Source organism: Narcine bancroftii, chromosome 6 (genome assembly GCF_036971445.1).
Source record: "Narcine bancroftii isolate sNarBan1 chromosome 6, sNarBan1.hap1, whole genome shotgun sequence".
Lineage (NCBI taxonomy): Eukaryota > Metazoa > Chordata > Chondrichthyes > Torpediniformes > Narcinidae > Narcine > Narcine bancroftii.
Genome location: NC_091474.1, coordinates 82,336,839 through 82,359,299, shown reverse-complemented (window position 1 = coordinate 82,359,299; position 22,461 = coordinate 82,336,839). Strand labels below are relative to the sequence as shown.

Sequence of the window (22,461 nt, the reverse complement as noted above, 5' to 3'; positions counted from 1 at the left end):
ATTGAAAAAGTGGCCAGTAAGTGATGGCAACTGACCAACCTATGACAAGCAAGCAGATCACGGCAATCAAAGAATCATGGATGAGCAGCAGTATTTTTATTTCAAAAAGTCAGCCAGCATGGATTAAATTCAATCTACACACATCTCAAGCAAGGACAGTCAGTTAAACACGACTAGTAAAATCATTCTTGCCTTCAAGTCTGCCCACTAACAGAAAAAAATGACACATCAGCTTTTGTGAGTCACATTTGGTCTCCTGCCACACTACCTCACTTCTCTCCGGTTTACCATTCCCTCTCAACTGGTTCAAGCAAGGTTTGATATTTCAGCACATGATCCTTACAGATCAACAGGAGTGGAGGAAGAAGAGACCAAGCAAAGGATTCAATTAAATGTGTGTGTTCATGAAATCAATGCTAAAAGAAACCTTGTAGCATTAACTATAGAAAGACATCTGGATCCTATCACCTCAATTGCCTCCTCTCGGGTGGGATGAAAACTGTTGCGAGATGGGGAGGAACAGCAACTTTCAAAACATATTTACAGAGGTAACGAGACAGCTTCTCTCCCCAAGACAGGGGGCAATTCCCAGCACGCTGTTCAAGCAGCAGTACTGGAATGAATTAGCGCTGTGAAAGGTAGCACTCTGCCATTGTGTTTAGTTCGTAGAAATGGAAACATCTGCACTAAAATACAGACCCAGCATTTATTTTCATACAATTACCACTGGAATCTATTTTTCATTTCACAATCCTTTATTTTGAATTACCTGACAAATTGAAATGCTTTCTTCCCAACTTCTACATTTATGGTATTTTTGTTGATGCTTTTAATCAGCTCTGCATCAGAATCCCTGGTTCTTTATGGCTCCAAAGTCATGCAGCCTCTCTATTCTTCCTCACACAGACACCTAGAAGCCTCATAGCAGTGTATTAGAAACATGGACCTCAACTTCACTGTTGGACTCAAAATCCTGCCACTGTTACCTGGGTGTTGTTGCCTAGAATTTCTGTTCCTCAGTCCTGCTTCTTTAACTCTCATGCCATTATTTTCTTACCTTCCAGCTTATTCCCAGTGATGTGGAAGATGACGAGGAGAAGCTTCCCAGCCGTGGGACCCTGCGATTCAAGCATCGCCACCCGGTAGAGCTGAAAGGACCTGATGGAATCCACATGGTGCACGGCAGCACTGGCACCTTGCTGGCTTCTGACCTCAACAGCCTGCCGGAAGATGATCAAAAGGTCTTGGTCAGATCCTTGGAAACCCTGAACACAGAGAGTGGGAGCTACACAGACAGGAATGCCAGGACTGAATCTGCAAAGTCCACCCCCTTGCACAAGATGAAAGAAAGAGTGAGGGACATCCCATTGGAAATTACAGAACTTTGACAGCAGGGCCAACCATGATCCTTGCCAATCTTTCCAAGCAAGTTATTGCCTGGGCTAATGCCTTTCAGCAATATTCAGTGGCAAAAGTATTGCTGTCAGGAGGAGCTGTTTAAAAAGAGCCTTTACTACAAACAACCTCCACCTCTGCTCCCAGGCAGATTTTGCCCCAGTGCAAATTGAAGATGTATGGAATCATTAAATTGATTAAATCTGGTGGAAGCCACCATGTGTAAACAGATACCATCAGCTTGAACTCAAAGTGATATATGTGCGTGTGTACCTGCGTGTGTGAAAACTTGTTCTCCCACCCCCATTTGTAGTTTTAATTGAAATAGCTCAACTTGGTCCATTAAGACACAAGGAGCAAACCCTAAGCAGTGATGGGGACTTAAGTGTTATGGTGGGGGGGGGGGGGGGGTAGTATCCACTAGAAATTGGCTTGCCAATGTAAATGTGACAGGATCAAAGAGTTCAACAAAACTGTTTTGCAGCGTACAAACAAATTGGAAATAAAACTGGTTATAAAAAATGAATATCCTTACCTGACTTTAAGGTGATTTCATTTGTGCAGTTGACTCTTCTCTTCAAATGGGCTAAGAGTTGTATCAAACTACAACTTTCTCCAAGAAACAAAACATTCACTTTGCCAATTTCAGATTGAATTAAAGCCATTTGTTATCTCACAGATCAGCAAAACATTAACTGAAAAAGGGACAATCCCATTCTCTTAGATTATGACCAAACCTTCAATCCACTGGGCAACCTCTACTATGTTACTTGATTTTAAACTGCAATATATAGAAATACTAATTTTAAAGTCAGTCTACACAATCATTTATAAACCTACTCCATCACAATTAAGTTATGGTTAATATATGTATTTGTTCAACACATTAGCTAAAAGAAATTTTTAAATATAATTTCTTATTTTTCACACTGTGAACCATATCAACCAAAATATATACAAATGTTTCTCATTAAATATACACAGTGGCATTTTCTCCCTTTTTTCCCCCTACCTTCCCACCCCCCTCCAAAACCAATAAATATTCAACATATACAATACAATAAAACCATTAAACAATGTCATCACACAATGAAAAATAAACAAGAAAAATGTGTCATCTACTTTTACACACCAGATCAAGTCATTTTGTCTTCTTATCATTTTAGGGAGGTGGAGGTCCGAGGCAAGCCCTCTCTGTTATGTTCCATGTATGGTTCCCAAATTTGTTCAAATAATGTGACTTTATTTTTTTATTATATGTTCTTTTTTCCAATGGAATACATTCCATGTACCATTGCTGTATTCTCAGGCTCTCTTCCATTTTCCAAGTTGACATTATACATTTTTTTGCTACTGCTAAGGCTATCATAATAAATCTTTTTTGCACTTTATTCAATTTGAGGCCTAATTCGTTACTTCCTATGTTACTTAAAAGAAAGATCTCTGGATTTGTTGGTATATTTTTTTTTGTGATTTTATTTAATATCTGATTTAGATCTTCCCAAAACATTTTCACTTTCGTACATGCCCAAATTGCATGTACTGTTGTTCCTGTTTCCTTCTTACAGCAAAAACATCTATCTGATAATGTTGGATCCCATTCTTTTAACTTTTGAGGCGTGATATATAACCTGTGTAACCATTTATACTGTATCATGCGTTTATCTTGTGTTTATTCTTCACAGTTCCAGAATATAACTTTTCCAATGTTTCATTTTTTTATCTTTATGTTTAAATCCTTTTCCCACTTTTGTTTAGGTTTATAGCTTATTTCATCATTTTTCTTATCTTGCAGTTTAATGTACATGTTCATTATAAATCTTTTAATTATCATTATGTCTGTAATCACATATTCAAAGCTGCTTCCTTCTGGTAATCTCAGTCTGTTTCCCAATTTATCCTTTAAATAAGCTTTCAGCTGATGATATGCAAACATTGTACCATGAGTTATTCCATATTTGTATTTCAACTGTTCAAATGTTAATAAATTATTTCCCAAAAAACAATTTTCTATTCTTTTGATTCCTTTTCTCTCCCATTCTCTAAAGGAAAGGTTATTTATTGTAAAAGGGATTAGTGGGTTTTATATCAATACAATTTTGGTATTTGGTCATTCGTTTTTTTCCTTTCTAAGTGGATCTTCTTCCATATATTAAGTAAATGATGCAATACTGGTGAGCTTTTATATTGCACCATCTTTTCATCCCACTTATAAAGTATATGTTCCAGTACCTTCTCCCCTATTTTATCTAGTTCTATCTTAGTCCAGTCTGGTTTTCCCCTCGTCTGGTAAAAGTCTGCTAAATACCTTAATTGTGCGGCTCAATTATAATTTTTAAAGTTTGGTAACTGTAAACCACCTTGGTTATACCTCTCTGTTAATTTATCTAATGCTACCCTCAGTTTCACCCCTTTCCACAAGAATTTCCTTATTATTCTCTTAAGTTCATTAAAGAATTTCTCTGTTAAGGGAAGACATTCATTTTAATGCAATTTACCCTCCCTATCAAAGTTAGCGCCAATTCTTTCCAATGATCTAAGTCTTCCTGCAATTTCTTTAATTAGTGGCTGATAATTAATTTGTACAGGTGGCTTATCTAACCAGGTATCAGATTGCTTGTGTTTGCCATTTAAATGATGATTCTTTTTAAAATTCTGTATAATCTGCGTTACTCATTGGCATCACTTCACTTTTATTTGCATTAATCTTGTACCCCAATATTTCTCCATATTCCTTCAATTTCTTAGGTTATTCTTTTACTGATAACTGGTTCTGTTAGGTATACTATGATGTCATCTGCAAATAAGCTGATTTTATATTCCTTCTCCTTTAATTTTATTTTCTGTTCTTAACAGTTCTGCCAATGGTTCTATTGCTAAGGCGAACAATGAGAGGGATAATGGACATCCCTGTCTAATTGACCTACTTAATTTAAATTGGCTCGTTAGATATCCATTTATTGTTACCTTCACCAACGGTCCATTATATAATGCTTTAATCCAATTTATATATTTTTCTGGTAGATTGAACCTTTGTAATACTTTAAATAAATAGTTTCATTCTACTCTGTCAAAGGTTTTTTCTGCGTCTAAAGCCACAGCCACTGTTGGTTTCTTATTTCCTTGAACTGCATGAATTAGATTAATAAGCTTACAGACATTATCCGCTGTTCGTCTTTTCTTAATAAATCCAGTTTGATCTTGTTTTACTATTTTTGGTACACAATCGGCCAATCTGTATGCTAATAATTTCCTTATAATCTGATTTAAGTAGAGATATTGGTCTATATGATGCTGGTGTTATTGGATCCCTCCACGTCTGTGGTATTACTGTAATTATTGCCGTTTTACTTGAATCTGGCAAATTTTTGTGTTTCTACTATCTGGTTCATTACTTCCAGGAGAAGAGGAATTAATAACTCTTTAAATGTTTTATAGAATTCTATTGGGAATCCATCATCTCCAGGCATTTTATTGTTCAGCAGCTTTTTTAATATATCCTGTACCTCCTCTATTTCAAATGGTTTTATCAGTTTGTTTTATTCCTCTTCTTGCAATTTCGGCAGCTCCATTTTAGCTAAAAATTCCTCTATTTTATCATCTTTCCGCTCGTTCTCAGTTTGGTATAATTGTTCATAAAATTCCTTAAAGTTCTCATTAATCTCTATTGGGTTATATGTAATTTGTTTGTCCTTTTTCCTTGATGCCAATACAGTTCTTTTAGCTTGTTCTGTTTTAAGTTGCCAGGCTAATATTTTATGTGTTTTTTTCTCCCAGTTTGTAATACTTTTGCTTTGTTTTCATTATGTTCTTCTCCACCTTGTATGTTTGTAATGTTGTGTATTTTTTTTTGTCTGCCAATTCTCTCTTTTTCGTTATATCATCCCTTTTTACTAGTTCCTTTTTTGTACTTACTATCTCCCTTTCCAACTGCTCTATTTCCTGATTGTAATCCTTTTTAATCTTAGTTACATAACTTATTATCTGTCCTCTAATGAAGGCTTTCATTGCGTCTCAAAATATAAATTTGTCTTTCACTGATTCTGTGTTTATTTCAAAATATCTTTTAATTTGGCATTCAATAAACTCTATAAATTCCTGCCTTTTAAGTAGCATGGAGTTTAACCTCCATCTATATGTTCTTGGTGTGGTGTCCTCCAGTTCTATTGCTAATAACAGGGGTGAATGATCTGATAATAGTCTAGCTTTATATTCAGTTTTATTAACTCTCCCTTGAATATGGGCCAACAACATAAACATATCAATCCTTGAGTATGTTTTATGCCTTCTTGAATAATATGAGTATTCCTTTTCCCTTGGGTGCTGCCTCCTCCAATATATTCCTGTTTCATTTCCTGCATTGATTTAACCATAAATTTGGCCACTTTATTCTTTTTGTTTGTCTTTTATCCAGTTTTATGCAACATTGGATCCAAATTAAGGTTAAAATCCCTTCCTATCAATATATTTCCTTGTGTATCTACAATCTTCAAAAAAATATCCTGCATAAACTTTTGATCCTCCTCATTAGATGCATTTATATTGAGCAAATTCCAAAATTCTGAATATATCTGACACTTTATCATTACATATCTCCCTGCTGGATCTATTATTTCCTCCTCTATTTTGATTGGTACATTTTTATTAATTAATATGGCTACACCTCTAGCTTTTGAATTATATGATACTGCCGCTACGTGTCCTACCCAGTCTCTCTTTAATTTGTTATGTTCCACTTCAGTTAGATGCATTTCCTGCACAAATGCTATGTCTATTTTTTCTTTTTTCAGTAAATTTAATAGCCTCTTCCTTTTAATTTGGTTTTGTATTCCATTAATGTTTATAGTCATATAGTTCAACGTGGCCATCTCATATCCTGTTAACACATCATTTCCGCTTCCTCACCACCACCATCCCTCTTTCCCCATTTTCATCTCTCTGTTTTCCCTTTTTAAACTCAATGCATGACAACACATTTAAAACATAAAATACTCCATCAACTCCCACATCCAATATTACCTCAATTTCAAATGCCCCCCCTCCCCCATCTGAGTTGCCCCTTATCCCTTGCCGGGCAACCACAACTCCCCTTTCCATTTGGATTGCGATTCTGTTCGCAAGCGTCAACTGATTTTGCAGTGACTGTTATTCTCTTCCGCCCCCCCTAGAAAACACTTACCGTCAGATCCACTTCTAATCGAAACTGGGATCATCAGATCTCTTGCTGCTCTGCTTGTTAGAGAGAAACAAATGATATTTTAATGACATTCCTTCTGGGCTTCAAGCAGTATCTTTTAACCCAAGAGAACAACCCTCATTTGAACTACTTTGGTAGAATGCAAACTGACCACTTGTTAAGGAATGAAAAGAAAATTGAAAAAATATATAATTATAGCTTATACACAATTTCACCCATTGAGTTTCTCCAGCATTGTGCTTTTACTTCAACCACAGTGTCTCCAGACTTTCAGGTTTCTCCCCCACAAATTATTGATTTTTGGAATTAAACCAATTAATTAATTTTTGTGGGTAAATCCCAATGGGTTAACTGTACAAATTAACACAATTCAGCAATAACAAAAAAATGAATTTTACACCCCCTCGACATCAACCGTCCATCAAAGTTTCCATTACTTGCTCATTTACACACCTTGTCTATTTAGCTGTGCAGTGGGCCAGTGATAGTTTCCATATATACTTTTGTATAAGTCAATACCATGTAAAAGTCTACCCTTTCTATTTCTGGCCCAGAAATCTGTTATTTTTCATATATCACATGTAAAAGCTGATGCGAGTCTCACTTTGGCCCCGGCCGCCTGCCCATCAGAGCTCCCGACGCATCGAACACCAATTTCCCACTGGTCCTGGCCGCCCACCTATAGGAACTTCCAACATCTCTCAAGACACAGGAACTTTATGCGGTCAAAAGTAGTGTCCATGTAATAGTCAATCCCATAAATTTAGCATTAAAGAGTGGTCTGCAAAGTATGACATTGACACAAGTATCTTCAGTATCAGTAGGTGTTAAAATACTCTGGATTCTAAATTTAATGTTAACTCAAATCCCTCAAGTTCAGAACAATCCTCATTAGTGCCATTAGCCCTCTTTTTTGAAAATAAATATTTACAAAGTGACACTGAATCCAAAATATTGCTAAGTAAGCTAGAATAGTTTGAAGCTCCCTTATGGAGGCAGGTAGCTTTACTAAGAGTACAGTCACTTGACCCAAACAGATCCACACTTACATCAGTCGACTGCCATGGATTCCGAAAATATGAACTAAAAATAGAATTTCAAAATACTCAGAAGCCAAGAATCATCGTGGGAACTAACATTTCAGGTCAATGAACTCAGTGACATTCTCAGTCTTTCATCTGAAAAGTCTGTGCCTATGATCTACGTTAGCTCCTTCCTGCATGTCAATCTCCGGCCAGCTTCCAGGGTACCAACCATTACTGCACTTGCTGCTGAATGCTGTGAGGGGCATGTTCTGTGTCCTGTTGATGGGAACACCACAGTAGGAATATCGACTCATGGATTGAAGGAAGAAACTACTGTCCTCTCTCTGAAGCAATGCAGTAAAAGCAGTGCATGGCTCGATTCCACGATGGTGAGATAAAGGGAGTGTGGTCAGCAGGCAGAATCCATGCCCACTCAACTCAGGCTTTTTAAATTCTCTTCCGTTTATGAAATGGTCTCAGTCCCAATATTTACCTTCTGCCACTATTTCCAGATCCAAAAGGACAAATAACAAAATTTTTTTTTTTTGCCTATTCAAAGTCAGATTAGGAGAATTTCTTAATTCCACATTCCTCCTGTATCTTGCAACTCTGAAAGAGTAAACTTCACACCAATGGCTGTTCTGTTACAATCTTGGGTTGCAGCACCATTCAGGGGACTAACATACAAAGATAAAACAGCCACAAAGACACTAACAAAAATTATACAAAAATATCACCTTCGTTGTAATAAAACTCTTCAATGACACCTCACACAAGTCTCATTGAACACTCAAATATATGCAATTTTAAAATGTCAAGGTCATTCTCAAAGAGATTAAGCAATCAGATGTGAAGGAACGACAGTTAGCTGTGGAGTTACGACGATGTACGTGGCCAGATTTACAATCACTGGAAGGGCTGAGAATAGGTGAAGAATAATGGAGTACGAACTTCCATTGCCCTGAGGACCCACATCTCCAACAGGATCACTTTCCAATCTGAATTGCACAAGTCATTGAACAATTAAAGCAATGCATGGAGAATAGAAAATCCTATGTAAACAAGTTGTTCTCAAACAGTAAAAGGAAATCACATTTCTTCATTTATTTTTTTTCTTTAAATTAAATGCATCAAGCATGAGGCAAAGAATTGTGTTGAGTGCAGCTGCTCAACAAAATGAAAAATCCCACCATGTCCTTTCTTGGGAGGTGGAGGTAGCCACAGATGACAGTGCTTAATGGGAGCGGAGGCCCAGATTCGTCTTCAGGTATTCATACATAATGTAGCTGATACAGACAGATGGAATGGCTTTCATCATATTGGCAGTATATCCACAGTAGAAACCAGGCAAGTCATCCTGGGACAGGATTTTCCAGATGTATTCCCTCAATCTTGGTTTTCTCATTCCCTTTTTAATCACTGACAAAAATTAAAAAGACAGTCACTGCAAAGCAAGAAAAAGGTCTGTGTGATTTGTGGCAGATTTTTCTTTAGCTCAGAGTAACAAGTACTCAAGATCTAATGTTACCAGTACACACTGCATAATTTGAGTAGGTGTTTATAGAGAGAGAAGCACAAGAACAAAATAGGAACAGAGGAGACCATCTGACCCTCTGAACTCTGTCCCTCCATTTAATCTGATCGTGGTTCATCTACACTGGCCTCAATTCCTCTTCTGCATCAGCTACCAATAGGCTTCAATTCCCCAAGCTTTTAAAAATGTATCTACCTAGCTCTAATTGAAATACCTCCAAGGATGGAGCCTCATAACCTTCTTTTGTGAACAACGAAGATGGAATGCCCCAGTATGATTTGCAGACATCTCCAGTTGCCCCTAACACACTGGTTGTATGTCACCTGTCTGAACTGCTGCAGTCACTGTGAAGATATTCAGATTGTGATGTTGAGTGGGGGGGGGGGGGGGGGGCGACAGAACCAACCACACCCTGGAGATAATAGCGGAGTATCTGCAGTATTTGCCCTCCTGGGTGGTGGGGGTTGTAGGTCTGAGAGGTGGTCAAGAGGACTGAGACCACTCATGCTCCACACTGAGTGAATGAGTGGGTGCATTTGTGGCATTGATTGTACAGCCCCAGCAACTATCCATGGAGATCCCTGCCTCAAACACGATGAAAAGGAAATCTGAGTGTATTCATTGGGCATAAGTCACTGGACCTAGGCATAATTGATGAATTGTTACAGTACTGAGCCATGATAGTCCAGGTAAATCAGTTTACAATAAAACTAACGCAGCTACAGATTTTTAATTCTCTCTCTGAAACCAACAAGAACCTTCCTGAGCAGTAACCATTTAAGCATCAAAGCTTGGTGAAAATTCATAAATTCTGTGGACAGAATAAGAATTGCCTGATACCAGTGAACTTAGAAGAGTGAGAAGTGAGATTGGACTGTGAATCAAAGAACTTTTCTGAACTTACACACACATTACATAGTGTACGCTTAGAATCAGAAAGCGGTTAAGTTAATAAAAATAAGTTAAAGTTCGATCCTTTTCTTAGGTTTAAAAGAAAATTAAAAGCAACTTTTGTTTAAGTAACTATTTGTCTTGGTGAATTTCTATTGCTGCTGGGTTTTGGGGTCCTCTGGGTCCATAACAATTGTCAGGTTTGCTTTCTGAAAAAAAATAGAGATTATAATAGACAACTTCAAGATGAACATAGATATTTTCAGATTTGCTGTATCACGTAGGAAGTTGGAGAAACATTTAATTAACATTTATTGAATTTAGCCTAATCACATCATGTCGCTGACGCATTGCATAAGTTCAACTGACCTGAAAATGTTTTGCCACTGATTTTCATTTGTGCTCGGCATTTGATGCCTCTCGTGTTGGTGTCCAACAATAGTTGATGGATTCTAGTTATCCTGAAACCACTTTTCTATGGTCACAATGTCCTGGTGAAACCTTTCACTGTGTCCATCACTGACGGCACCGAGATCAACAGGGAAGATGTCCAAGTGCAGATGCAGAAAATGAATTTCTGTGACATGTGGCACTTCATGGTTTTGTAGGCTTGAAGTAGACTTAAAATAGGACAGGAAATCACAAAATTGATTATATCTAAAAAATGGTACGTGATAAGAAAATTTGAAGGTGGTTTTCATAATCAGTAGCCCAAATTCCATAAATTACATTCAGAAGTGTTCAGGAAGCAACATATTTGTTGTCCAGAGTAAGCAATTGCTCCTTGATGCACTCACCTTCTGCCTGCATCATTAATGGGTAACTGGAGAGCTGACCAACTGCATTGGAAGCTGAGGCACTGCCCACCACCAGCATGACGTGGGGACTCTCGGTGCCTATGGTGTATCTCCGCAGCCACAAGTTCTTCAGAGTCTGCAATAACAACATCACAACTCTTTTTGAAAAAAATCAGCTTCCTTGGACCTGGAAAGCACAATGTACATGAGGAGTGTGCTCTCCAAGTTAGTTGAATGCCAATGTGCAAGATCGGAATTCCAAAATTTAGTCTGAGCTACAGAAAATACCGTAAAATGTTATTCATAATAACCTGAATTTCTTAAAAAAAAAATCACATGAACACGCAATAAAATCAGAAACAAACTGCAAGAAACTTAGGACCAAAAGTCTGGTCATAAACGAAGAAGAAAATAGGAAGACAAATTTCAGAGCAGAAAACATGATCATCACGAGGGCATCAAGATGGCAGCACTGCACGAGTACAAAACTTTCTTTTTGAATATTTTATTTTGAGAATTTTCAATCAATATGCAGTCAGAACGAAGAATAATCAAAAAGAAAAACATCAATAATATTAACAAAATAAAACAAATATTGATCCTCATGTTGAGATTATAGAAAGTGAGAAAAAAGTCAGTTCAATACAGAAAGAAAAATGACTACTACAGAAATGCAAACTCAACATCCATGTTGAACCAATAAGAGAAAAAGATCATAGAAAGAGAAGAGAGAAAGAAGAACAAGAGGGAACCCCCTCCCCCACCCAATAAATAAGAAGAAAAAGAAAAGATTGGCTACACCGAGGATAAACCCCACTCCCATCAAGGGGCAAATAACCTAACTTATCTTAGGTTGGCGGCACTATGAGCACGGGGAAGAGACAGGAGGGGGAATCGTTAAAGATTTATTCCGATGTACTTTAGGTATGAATTCCATGTTCTTGAAAATACATCAGAACTATTTCTGAGGTTCTAGGTGATTTTCTCCAGAGGAATACATTTATGCATTTCTATCTTCCAGCGGGCTAAACCTAGTTGGGAATCAGATTTCCAAATAACTGTTATGCATTTCCTGGCCACTGCTAAAGAAAGCCTAGTGAATTTTAATTGATATTTCGACAGCCTCGTTTTAGGTCTTACGTCTTCTAAATTTCCCAATAACAGTAATTCAGGTGCCTGAGAGTATTGAATTTCAGTAATCTTTTTCCAGATTACCCAAACTTCCCAGAAAGGCCTCACTTTAGGTTACGATCAGGTTGAATGCAAGGAAGTACCTATTTTTTGACCACATTGAAAATATTGGTCTGATATTTCCGATTTCAATTTATGCAACTTTTGTGGAGCAAGGTATAGCTGAATCAAGAAGTTATATTGCACCAGCCGATACCGTCCATTAATCGCGTTAATCATGCAGTCCTGACAGGAGTACAAAACTTGCTCAGCAGTCTGACAATTTAGAGGTGGTGAGAAGAATCAAAGGTAGCATAAAATGAGTGGCAGCGTCTGGTGGAACCGAGGTTCAGTCCTTGCAGTGCCCCCAAATAAAGCAGTAAAAGCAGAGAGTGGAACCAGACAACTGTTATCCCAACATCCTGTACAAAGGCTACAATTAGTCCTTACAGTTTAGAAAAGTATTGCAGTTTAGAGCAACAATAAGAGTTGATCTTTTATATGGAAGTTATTTTTTTTAAATCCCCTGAATGGTAAATCCAACAGGTCCAGTCTGTTTCTCCTTGTGCCATGGAAGGTTTAAGTCATTAAAACATGCAAGTTGTTCTTCATTAGATTTTTCACAACCATCTAAAATCACATGAATACTAACCTCATACATAGCCAGGTCTATACCAGCATAAGGAATGATTCCCAAGAAATGTGGGATGTAGCCCCTGAAGAAAATGGAAGCACCTTCATTCGTGAATATATTCCTGACGTGGGCATAGAGTTCTCTGGGCTCCCCTGACTTTCGTAACATCATTCTTGTTTTCACCATCTGTTAGAAGCAAACCAATTGCAGAACCTTTAATTTCACCATGCAGCAACACAGTTTTCGGAAACATTGAGGTCAGGCAGCAGTTGTGAAGCAGGATGCAGTTAACATTTCAAGTCTCAGTAAACGCACAAAGTTTTCTTTTAAATGCAGTGAAAGGGTTGAGGACAATAATTAAAATGCTGATTGCCTGAAATTCACTGAAGGGATTAATCAATGTAAAATAAGAATGATGAACGCTTCCACTGAAATGACAGGAAAGTAATGCCAGACAATCTCATTCAGCAAACATTCATTCACATCTCTCATGGATCCAAGGGGTTCTTATTGATCACCTGAAACAAGAGCCTAGGCTACATTGAGAAGCCATGAACTCAGCAGCACCAGTAGCGTGCAAACAACAACTACTGGGTGATTAAAACATGAAAGTTTGCAGGCACCGTGGTTGAAGTAAAACTCAATTCTGGAGAAACTCAGAAGGTCAAACTGTACATTTTATGTTGCAAGTATAAAGATACACAACCAACCTTTCAGCCTGGTATGAGTAGAATGTAGGCAGGTGCCGGAATACTTGGGGGGGGGGGTGGGCGGGAGGGGAGAGGAGCTCAGTCCCACAGGGAAGAAGAGCATACCAGTAAACAGTGGGGGGGGGGGGGGGGGTAATGGCTCTGTGAACAGAGGGGGAAGGAAGTAGAGAGCTGGAGGAAAGGAGAAAAAGGGTGAAAGGGAAGAGAGAAAAAACAGACTAGCAGAAACCAGAGAAGTCGACGTTAGTGCCATCCAGTTGAAGAGTGCCCAGATGGAATAGTAGGTGTTGCTCCTCCAAACTCCAATGAGGCCATTGACAGACACATTGGCGAAAGAGTGGGACACTAAATTGAAAGGGTTGGCCACTGGAAGGTCCCTGTCATTGATACAGAGCGAAGGTGCTCAACAATGTGATCTCCTAGTTTACATCCAGTCTTTCTGATATAGAGAAGGCCACAGTGGGAGCACCGGAGGAAGTTGATGACTCCCGCAGATTCACAGATGAAGCATTGCTTCACTTGGAAGGCTGTTTTAGACCCCTGCTCGAGAAACTCAGTAAATCACATGTGTAGAAATAATGTTTCAGATCTGGACCTTTTATCAAGTAATAAAAAAAGGGGGGCAAGAACGTTGAACATGAAATGGTCAGAGGCAACAAGGTAGAGGACAGAAGGTCTAAGAGGTGGACGGACAGATAATGGGAGAGATCCCTGGTTTTGGGTGGGGGTGGTAGGGGAAGAAAAAGGTGCAGGAGTAGGTCAAGAAAATCTGGAAAGAGTGCTATTGTCTCTGACTCGGATGCTTGTTTCAGGGATATTTCAAAAATCTGAACTTTGAGCTAAGATCCATGTTTTAGAAAATATGCTTTAGGGGTGATCATTTTTAGTTCCAAAATAATGAATAGGAAACTATTTTCAAACCAGCATCAAGATCGGCAAGCAATAGCTATCAAAATCAAGTGTCCAGAACATTTGTAAAGAGACACCGCAATAGACCAAAGTCCTGATGGGAAACAATGAATACCTCAATCTTGATGAATAGGAGTTTTAAATAAACAGAGAAAAAATATTAAACACTGAATACATTTGCTACTGCAATAACTTAGTGGGTCTGGATGCATGAACTTGTGATGACATACATTAAATTTAAACGTACCTGTACATTCAGCGCGGTAACAGGCCCTTTCAGCTCACAAGCCCGTATCACCGAATTTACCTCCACCCCAAGTACGTTTCGAAAGGTGGGAGGAAACCGGATCCACCAGGAAAAACCCGCACGGACATGGGGAGAGTGTACCAACTCCTTACAGACACCGCAGGATTCAATCCCCTGTCCCAATCGCTGGTTCTGTAAAGGTGTGCTGCTAACTGCCACGCCAACCATGCTGCCCATAAATGACGTAATTAAACTTTAAATGGTAATAAGGCATGATTATTGAAGTATGTTTAAATAATAAATATTATTGTATCACAACCCAGACATATCCATCTTTATCGTGAACCGAAAACCTGGTCATAATTCTCTACCTCAGCAGGATATGTGGCTGATTGAGACACTGCACTGGCCATTGATCCTGCAAGAAATCGCTCTTTCATTCCCAAATTTTCTGGATCAGCTGCAAAAAGTTCCTTCAGCTGTGAAAACATTTCAGAAAATTGTGATTAAAGTGTTAAAGAAAATGCATCCAGTGTGGTTTCCAGTGTAATGTTTCATTTGGAGCTTGGAAGCATTGTCCATATCTCAGCTCTTTGATTTCCCAGAGAGGAAGGGAAAACAAGTTTAAAGCAGGAGTAAGATATTAAACTCCGAAATTCTGTAAACTGACTTTTTTTTTGTCTGACTTTTAATTATTTCTTTTAAATTTCACATTTCAAGTTCAGATTTATTGTCAGGGTACATACATGACATCACATACAACCCTGAGATTCTTTTTCCTGTGGGCAAGGCAGAATTACCACTTATTGTTAGTGCAAAAAAAAACTGTACTCAAGGTAAACATGTAAACAAAGTGACCTTGCAATACAGAAAGGAAAATAAAATCAATAAAGTGCAAAAGCAAGTCCTAAAACAAGTCCCTAATTGAGTTTGCTGTTGAGGAGTCTCACAGTGGAGGGGGAGCAGCTGTTCCTGAACCTGGTCGTGCGAATCTAATGGCACCTGGACCTCTTTCCTGATGGCAGCAGCAAGAACAGGGTTGTGTGGATCCTTGATGCTCTCCGATGGCAGTGTCCCTTGCAGATTTCTCTAAGGTGGGAGGGTTTTGCCTGTGATAACCTGGGCTGTGTCCATAATCTTTTGCAGGGCTTTATGCTCAGGTCAGCCAGTCAGCACACTTTCCACCACACATCGGTAGAAATTTGCCAGGGTTTCTGATTTCATACCAAACTTCTGCAAACTCCTGAGGAAGTAGAGGCACTGAAGTGCTCTCTTCACGATGCCATTAGTGTCCAGGAAAGATCCTCTGAGACAGCAGCTCCCAAGAACCTACGTAATGGGCCACTTGAATTGTTGCAGTCCTTCTGAGCATGGGTCCCCCATAACATTGATGGGTACTTGCAGGATTCGGATCCTTAGACAATGATGGCTCCAAGTCAGGATGTTGTGTAGATTGGAAGGGAACCTGCAGGCAGTGGTGCCCCCACATACCTATCCGTGGTAGAGAGCACAGGTTTGGGAGGAAATGTCAGAGTGGTCAGGAAAAAGGAAGCAATATTTAGAGTGGGTAGATGGGGTGTCAATCAGGATAGCTGCTTTGTTCTGGGTGGTGTTGAGCATTTTTGAGAGTTGTTAATGCTGCACTCAGGCAGGCAAATCACTCACCAGAACATAATCTGGGTTCCTCTTGAAGCCAAAGAATTTATGTGGATATTCCAGATGAGATGTTAGTCAATGGATGTTGTTGGTGATGGTCGTACCATACAATGTAAAGAGCAGCTGCTCTCTTGTTGGAGATAATTGTTCCCTGATCCTTGCACAGCAGAAATATTATCTATCACTAGACAACCAAGATTTTTCTTCCTGAACATTTTTGGCTGCATTTTATGGATTTTAAGCTGCTGATCATGAAAATCACTTCAACATTTTTCCATCATGTACCAATTTTCAGATATAACTTATATAGTGTCATATTTTTAACATGCTTCAAGCGTACAAAACCAGGAATTGCAATGTATCATTGAAAATTCATTTTCTGCATTCACAATTGGACTCCTTCCCTGCTGATCTTGGTGCAGTCAGTGAAGAACTCAGGGACAATGCAATCATGGAAAAGTGAAATCAGGGCAAGTGAAATTCATCAATGCTGGACCATTATTGTTCAACACTGACACAAGAGGAATCCGATGGTGGGAGGAGTCATGTGATGGAGTAGTGGCCGGTCAGGTAAAACCAGCCCTCTCCAGAAAAGAAAAAGTCAAGAAAAGACAAAGCTGAACAAATATAAAGTATATGAAATAGAAGATAATGTTGCAAAGAGAAAGAAGATGGCACCCAAGAAGGAAAAAGTAAAAACAACGGGGAAAAAAGAAAAGTCACCGGAAAAGAAAGAAGAAGGCCTTACCTGCACGAAGGAACAGGGAGTTGTGTGGCGAAGAGCACCCGATCTCAGAGGTTGGTACCGGCCCCACGGAGTCACGATCCCCCCGAACAGTGGACTGCAAAATTGGCTCTCTGAGCCAAACAAAAGTGTGCAATCAAAGGTAAAAGGAAACACCGACAGAGGGGGCAACCACGGCGCGACCAGCTGAGGGACGCTGGACACCAGGGGTCTCAGTTGGAAGATGAGGAAGGCGGCAGGAGAAGGAGTGAGGAACCAGGTGAGGAAGAAAGTCGACGGTGTGAATGGCAAGAGGAACAGCAGCAGTAGGCCCGACAGATGAGCAGCCCAGGAGGGGAGGATCAACAACAAGAGCCCCAGCAAGAAGAGGCCCGACAAAGTGAGACAAGCAACTCATCAGGAGGATCAGAAGAGACACAGATACAAAGAAGAGAAGAAGAAGACACAAACACAGGTACAGACAGAGAAGAAGAGGAAGAAGATGACCAAGATCTTTACAGAGAAATAGAAGGTAAAACAGTTGGACAGAATATAGATAAAGCTTTTTTCAAGAACAAATGAGAGCATTAAAAGAATGGTTATCATTAGAATTTAATGCAATTAAAAGAAAAGTGAAAAGAACAGAAAATAAAATGCAAAGGTTAGAACTGGTAATGACAGAAATAGGGAAAAGAGTAGGGAATGTGGAAGAGTGGGAAATGGGTGTAGAAATGGAAGTAAATGACTAGAGGACAATTGGAAGAAAGTGACAAAAAAAATTAAAGAGACACAAGAGTTGTTATCTCAGAAAATTGATATGTTGGAAAATTATAGTAGGCGAAACAACATAAAAATAGTGGGTCTGAAGGAAGATGAAGAAGGCACAGACATGAAGGAATTTATAAAAGGATGGATCCCAAAGGTCCTGGGAATGATAGAAATGCAGGAAAAAATGGAAATAGAAAGGGCACACAGAGCACTAACTCCAAAACCGCAGACACATCAAAAACTAGGATCCGCCTTAGTAAAATTTTTGAGATATACGACAAGAAAAAATATACTGGAACGGGCAAGGAATAAAGTTAGAGAAGATAATAAACCACTGGAATACAAGGGTCAAAAAATATTTTTTTTTACCCAGACATAAGTTTTGAACTCTTAAAGAGGAGGAAAGAGTTTAATACAGCAAAATCGATTCCATGGAAAAAAAGTTATAAATTCCTGTTAAGACATCCAGCTGTGCTTAAAATATTTATATCCGGGAGCAAAACAGACTGTTCTCGGATCCGGAAGAAGCACAAAAATTTGCAGAACATTTGCAGGAGAGAAGGAGAGATGAAGAGATGTAATAAGAATGAAGAAAGGTGATAAAGTATATATAAAGATGCAAAAACAATCTATATGTAAAGAACTGGAGAGGAAAAAGAGGGAAAGGAAGGAAGTAAAGGGGGGAAAAAAGTAGAGCTTTGTTATATGTGTAAAAAAATGTTTTCTGGGGGGGTTGGGGTGGGAGAGAATAACCGTCACTGCGAAATCAGTTGACGCTTGTGAGCAAGATTGCAATCCAAATGGAAAGGGGAGTTGTGGTTGCCTGGCAAGGGATAAGGGGCAACTCAGAGAGGGAGGGGCATTTGGAGTTAAGGTATTATTGGATGTGGGAGTTGTTGGAGTATTTTATGTTTTAAATGTGTTGTCATACATTGAGTTTAAAAAGGGAAAACTAAGAGATGAAAATATGAAAAAGGGGGATGGAGGTGGTGAGGAAGCGGAAAAGAGGTGAAACAAGATACAAGATGGCCACGTTGAACTATATGACTATAAACATTAATGGAATACAAAACCAAATTAAAAGGAAGAGGCTATTAAATTTACTGAAAAAAGAAAAAATATAGCATTTGTACAGGAAATGCATCTAACTGAAGTGGAACTTAACAAATTAAAGAGAGACTGGGTAGGATACATAGTGGCAGTATCATATAATTCAAAAGATAGAGGTGTAGACATATTAGTTAACAAAAATATACCAATCAAAATAGATGAGGAAATAATAGATCCAGCAGGGAGGTATGTGATGATAAAATGTCAGATATACTCAGAATTTTAGAATTTGCTCAATATACATGCATCTAATGAGGAGGATCAAAAGTTAATGCAGGATATTTTTTTGAAGATAGTAGATACACAAGGAAATATATTGATAGGAAGGGATTTTAACCTTAATTTGGATCCAATGTTGCATAAAACTGGACAAAAGACAAGCAAAAATAAAGTAAATAAATATATAGTTAAATCAATGCAGGAAATGAAACTTATGGATATATGGGGGAGGCAACACCCAAGAGAGAAGGAATATTCATATTATTTGAGTAGGCATAAAACATACTCAAAGATTGATATGTTTTTGTTGTCGGCCCATATTCAAGGGAGAGTTAGGAAAACTCAATATAACATTCGACTATCGGATCATGCATCCCTGCTATTAGCAATAGAACTGGAGGATATCCCTCCAAGAACATATAGATGGAGGTTAAACTCCATGCTACTTAAAAGGCAAGAATTTAGAGAGTTTATTGAATGCCAAATTAAAAGATATTTTGAAATAAACACAGAATCAGTGAAAGACAAATTTATATTATGGGATGCAATGAAAGCCTTCATTAGAGGACAAATAATAATTTATGTAACTCAGATGAAAAAGGATTAAAATTGGGAAATAGAGCAGTTGGAAAGGGAGATAGAAAGTACAGAAAAGGAATTAGTAAAAAGGGATAATATAACGAAAAAGAGAGAATTGGCAGACAAAAAAAAATACACAACATTACAAACATACAAGGTGGAGAAGAACATAATGAAAACAAAGCAAAAGTATTACAAACTGGGAGAAAAAAACACATAACATATTAGCCTGGCAACTTAAAACAGCATCAAGGAAAAAGGACAAACAACTTACATATAACCCAACAGAGATTAATGAAAATTTTATGAAAAATTATACCAAACTGAGAATGAGGGGAAAGATGATAAACTAGAAGAGTTTTCAGCTAAAATTGAACTGCCGAAATTGCAAGAAGAAAACAAACTGATAAAGCCATTTGAAATAGAGGAAGTACAGGATATATTAAAAAAGCTGCCGAACAATAAAACAGCAGGAGAGGATGGATTCCCAATAGAATTCTATAAAACATTTAAAGACTTATTAATTCCTCCTCTCCTAGAAGTAATGAACCAGATTGAAGAAACACAAAACATGCCAGATTCATGTAAGATAGCAATAATTACAGTAATACCAAAGACGGGGAAGGATCCATTAACACCAGCATCATAAAGACCAATATCTCTACTTAAATCAGATTATAAGATAATAACGAAATTATTAGCAAACAGATTGGCTGATTGTGTACCAAAAATAGTAAAACAAGATCAAACTGGATTTATTAAGAAAAGACTAATCTAATTCACGCAGTTCAAGGAAATAAGAAACCAACAGTGGCTGTTGCTTTAGATGCAGAAAAAGCCTTTGACAGGGTAGAGTGGAACTATTTATTTGAAGTATTACAGAGAGCCAATTTAAATTAAGTAGGTCAACTAGAATGGGATGTCCATTATCCCCCTCATTGTTCGCCTTAGCAATAGAACCATTGGTAGAATTGATAAGAACAGAAAATAAAATTAAAGGGATAAAAATAAAGTAGGAGGAGTATAAAATCAGCTTATTTGCAGATGACATCATAGTATACCTAACAGAACCAGAAATATCAATAAAAAAATTACATAAGAAATTGAAGAAATACAGAGAAAGATCAATGCAAATAAAAGTGAAGTGATACCAATGAGTAATGTGGATTATACAGAATTTTAAAAAGAATCACCATTTAAATGGCAAGCACAAACAAGCAGATACCTAGTTATCAGGTTAGATAATAACAAGCCATTTGTACAAACTAAATTATCAGCCGCTAATAAAGAAATTGCAGGAAGACTTAGAACATGGGAAAGAATTACCGCTAACGTTGATAGGGAGGGTAAATTGCATTAAAATGAATGTCTTCCCAAGGATAAAATACTTATTTCAATCGTTGCCAATTCCCTTAACAGAGAAATTCTTTAATGAACTAAAGAGAATAGGGGGGAAAGGGGGGAAACCGAGGGTAGCATTAAATAAATTAACAGAGAGATATAACCAAGGTGGTTTACAGATACCAAACTTTAAAAATTATTATAGAGCTGCACAATTAAGTTATTTAACAGACTTTTACCAGACAAGGGGAAAACCAGACTGGACTAAGATAGAACTAGATAAAATAGGGGAGAAGGTACCGGAACATATACTTTATAAGTGGGATGAAAAGCTGGTGCAATATAAAAGCTCACCAGTATTATATCATTTACTTAATATATGGAAGAAAATCCACTTAGAAAGGAAAAAAATGAATTACCAAATATCAAAATTGTTATTGACACAAAACCCACTAATCCCTTTTACAAGAGATAACCTTTTCTTTAGAGAATGTGAGAGAAAAGGAATCAAAAGAATAGAAAATTGTTTTTTGGGAAATAATTTATTAACATTTGAACAGTTGAAGTACAAATATGGAATAACTCATGGTACAATGTTTGCATATCATCAACTGAAAGCTTATTTAAAGGATAAATTGGGAAACAGACAGATTACCAAAAGGAAGCAGCTTTGAATATGTGATTACAGACACAATGATAATTAAAAGATTTATAACGAACATGTACATTAAGCTGCAAGAGAAAGAAAATGATGAAATAAGCTATAAACCTAAACAAAAGTGGGAAAAGGATTTAAACATAAAGATAAAAAATGAAGTATGGGAAAAGTTATGTTCTGGAACTGTGAAGAATATAATAAACACAAGGTTACGCATGATACAGTATAAATGGTTACACAGGTTATATATCACACCTCAAAAGTTAAAAGAATGGGATCCAACATCATCAGATAGATATTTTCGTTGTAAGAGGGAAATGGGAACAACAGTACATGCAATTTGGGCATGTACGAAAGTGAAAATGGTTTGGGAAGATCTAAATCAGATATTAAATAAAATCAAAAAAAAACATACCAAAAAATCCAGAGATCTTTCTTTTAAGTAACATAAGAAATAAGGAATTGGGCCTCAAATTGGATAAAGCGCAAAAAAAATTTATTATGATAGCCTTAGCAGTAGCAAAAAAATGTATAATGTCAACTTGGAAAATGGAAGAGAGCCTGAGAATACAGCAATGGTACATGGAAATGAATAAACGTATTCCATTGGAAAAAAGAACATATAATTTAAAAAATAAAGTCACATTATTTGAACAAATTTGGGAACCATACATGGAACATAACAAAGAGGGCTTGCCTCGGACCTCCACTCCCTAAAATGATAAGACGACAAAACAATTTGATCCAGTGTGTAAAAGTAGAGGACACATTTTTCTTGCTTATTTTTCATTGTTTTATGGTTTTATTGTATTGTATATGTTGAATGTTTATTGCTTTTGAAGGGGGAAGGAGGGTAGGGGGGATAAAAAGGGGGAAAGTGGCACTGTGTATATTTAA

General features: G+C 37.7%; 1 protein-coding gene and 1 pseudogene across 9 annotated transcripts in view; one reads left to right on the top strand and one right to left on the bottom strand.

Moving 5' to 3' along the window:
- Positions 1–3,369, top strand: part of cdh23 (cadherin-related 23) — an 874,975-nt gene extending 871,606 nt beyond the window's left edge. For 7 of the 9 annotated variants that reach the window (XM_069885557.1, XM_069885556.1, XM_069885568.1 and 4 more), the window contains one exon: positions 1,065–3,369. In XM_069885557.1, the coding sequence (XP_069741658.1) occupies positions 1,065–1,388 (324 nt within the window). In that variant the 3' untranslated portion in view covers positions 1,389–3,369. The remainder of the gene's footprint in view (positions 1–1,064) is intronic. The other 2 variants (XM_069885563.1, XM_069885564.1) reach the window with 2 other exon arrangements.
- Positions 3,370–6,564: 3,195 nt separating this feature from the next.
- Positions 6,565–22,461, bottom strand: part of LOC138737542 (mitochondrial adenyl nucleotide antiporter SLC25A24-like) — a 37,426-nt pseudogene continuing 21,529 nt past the window's right edge.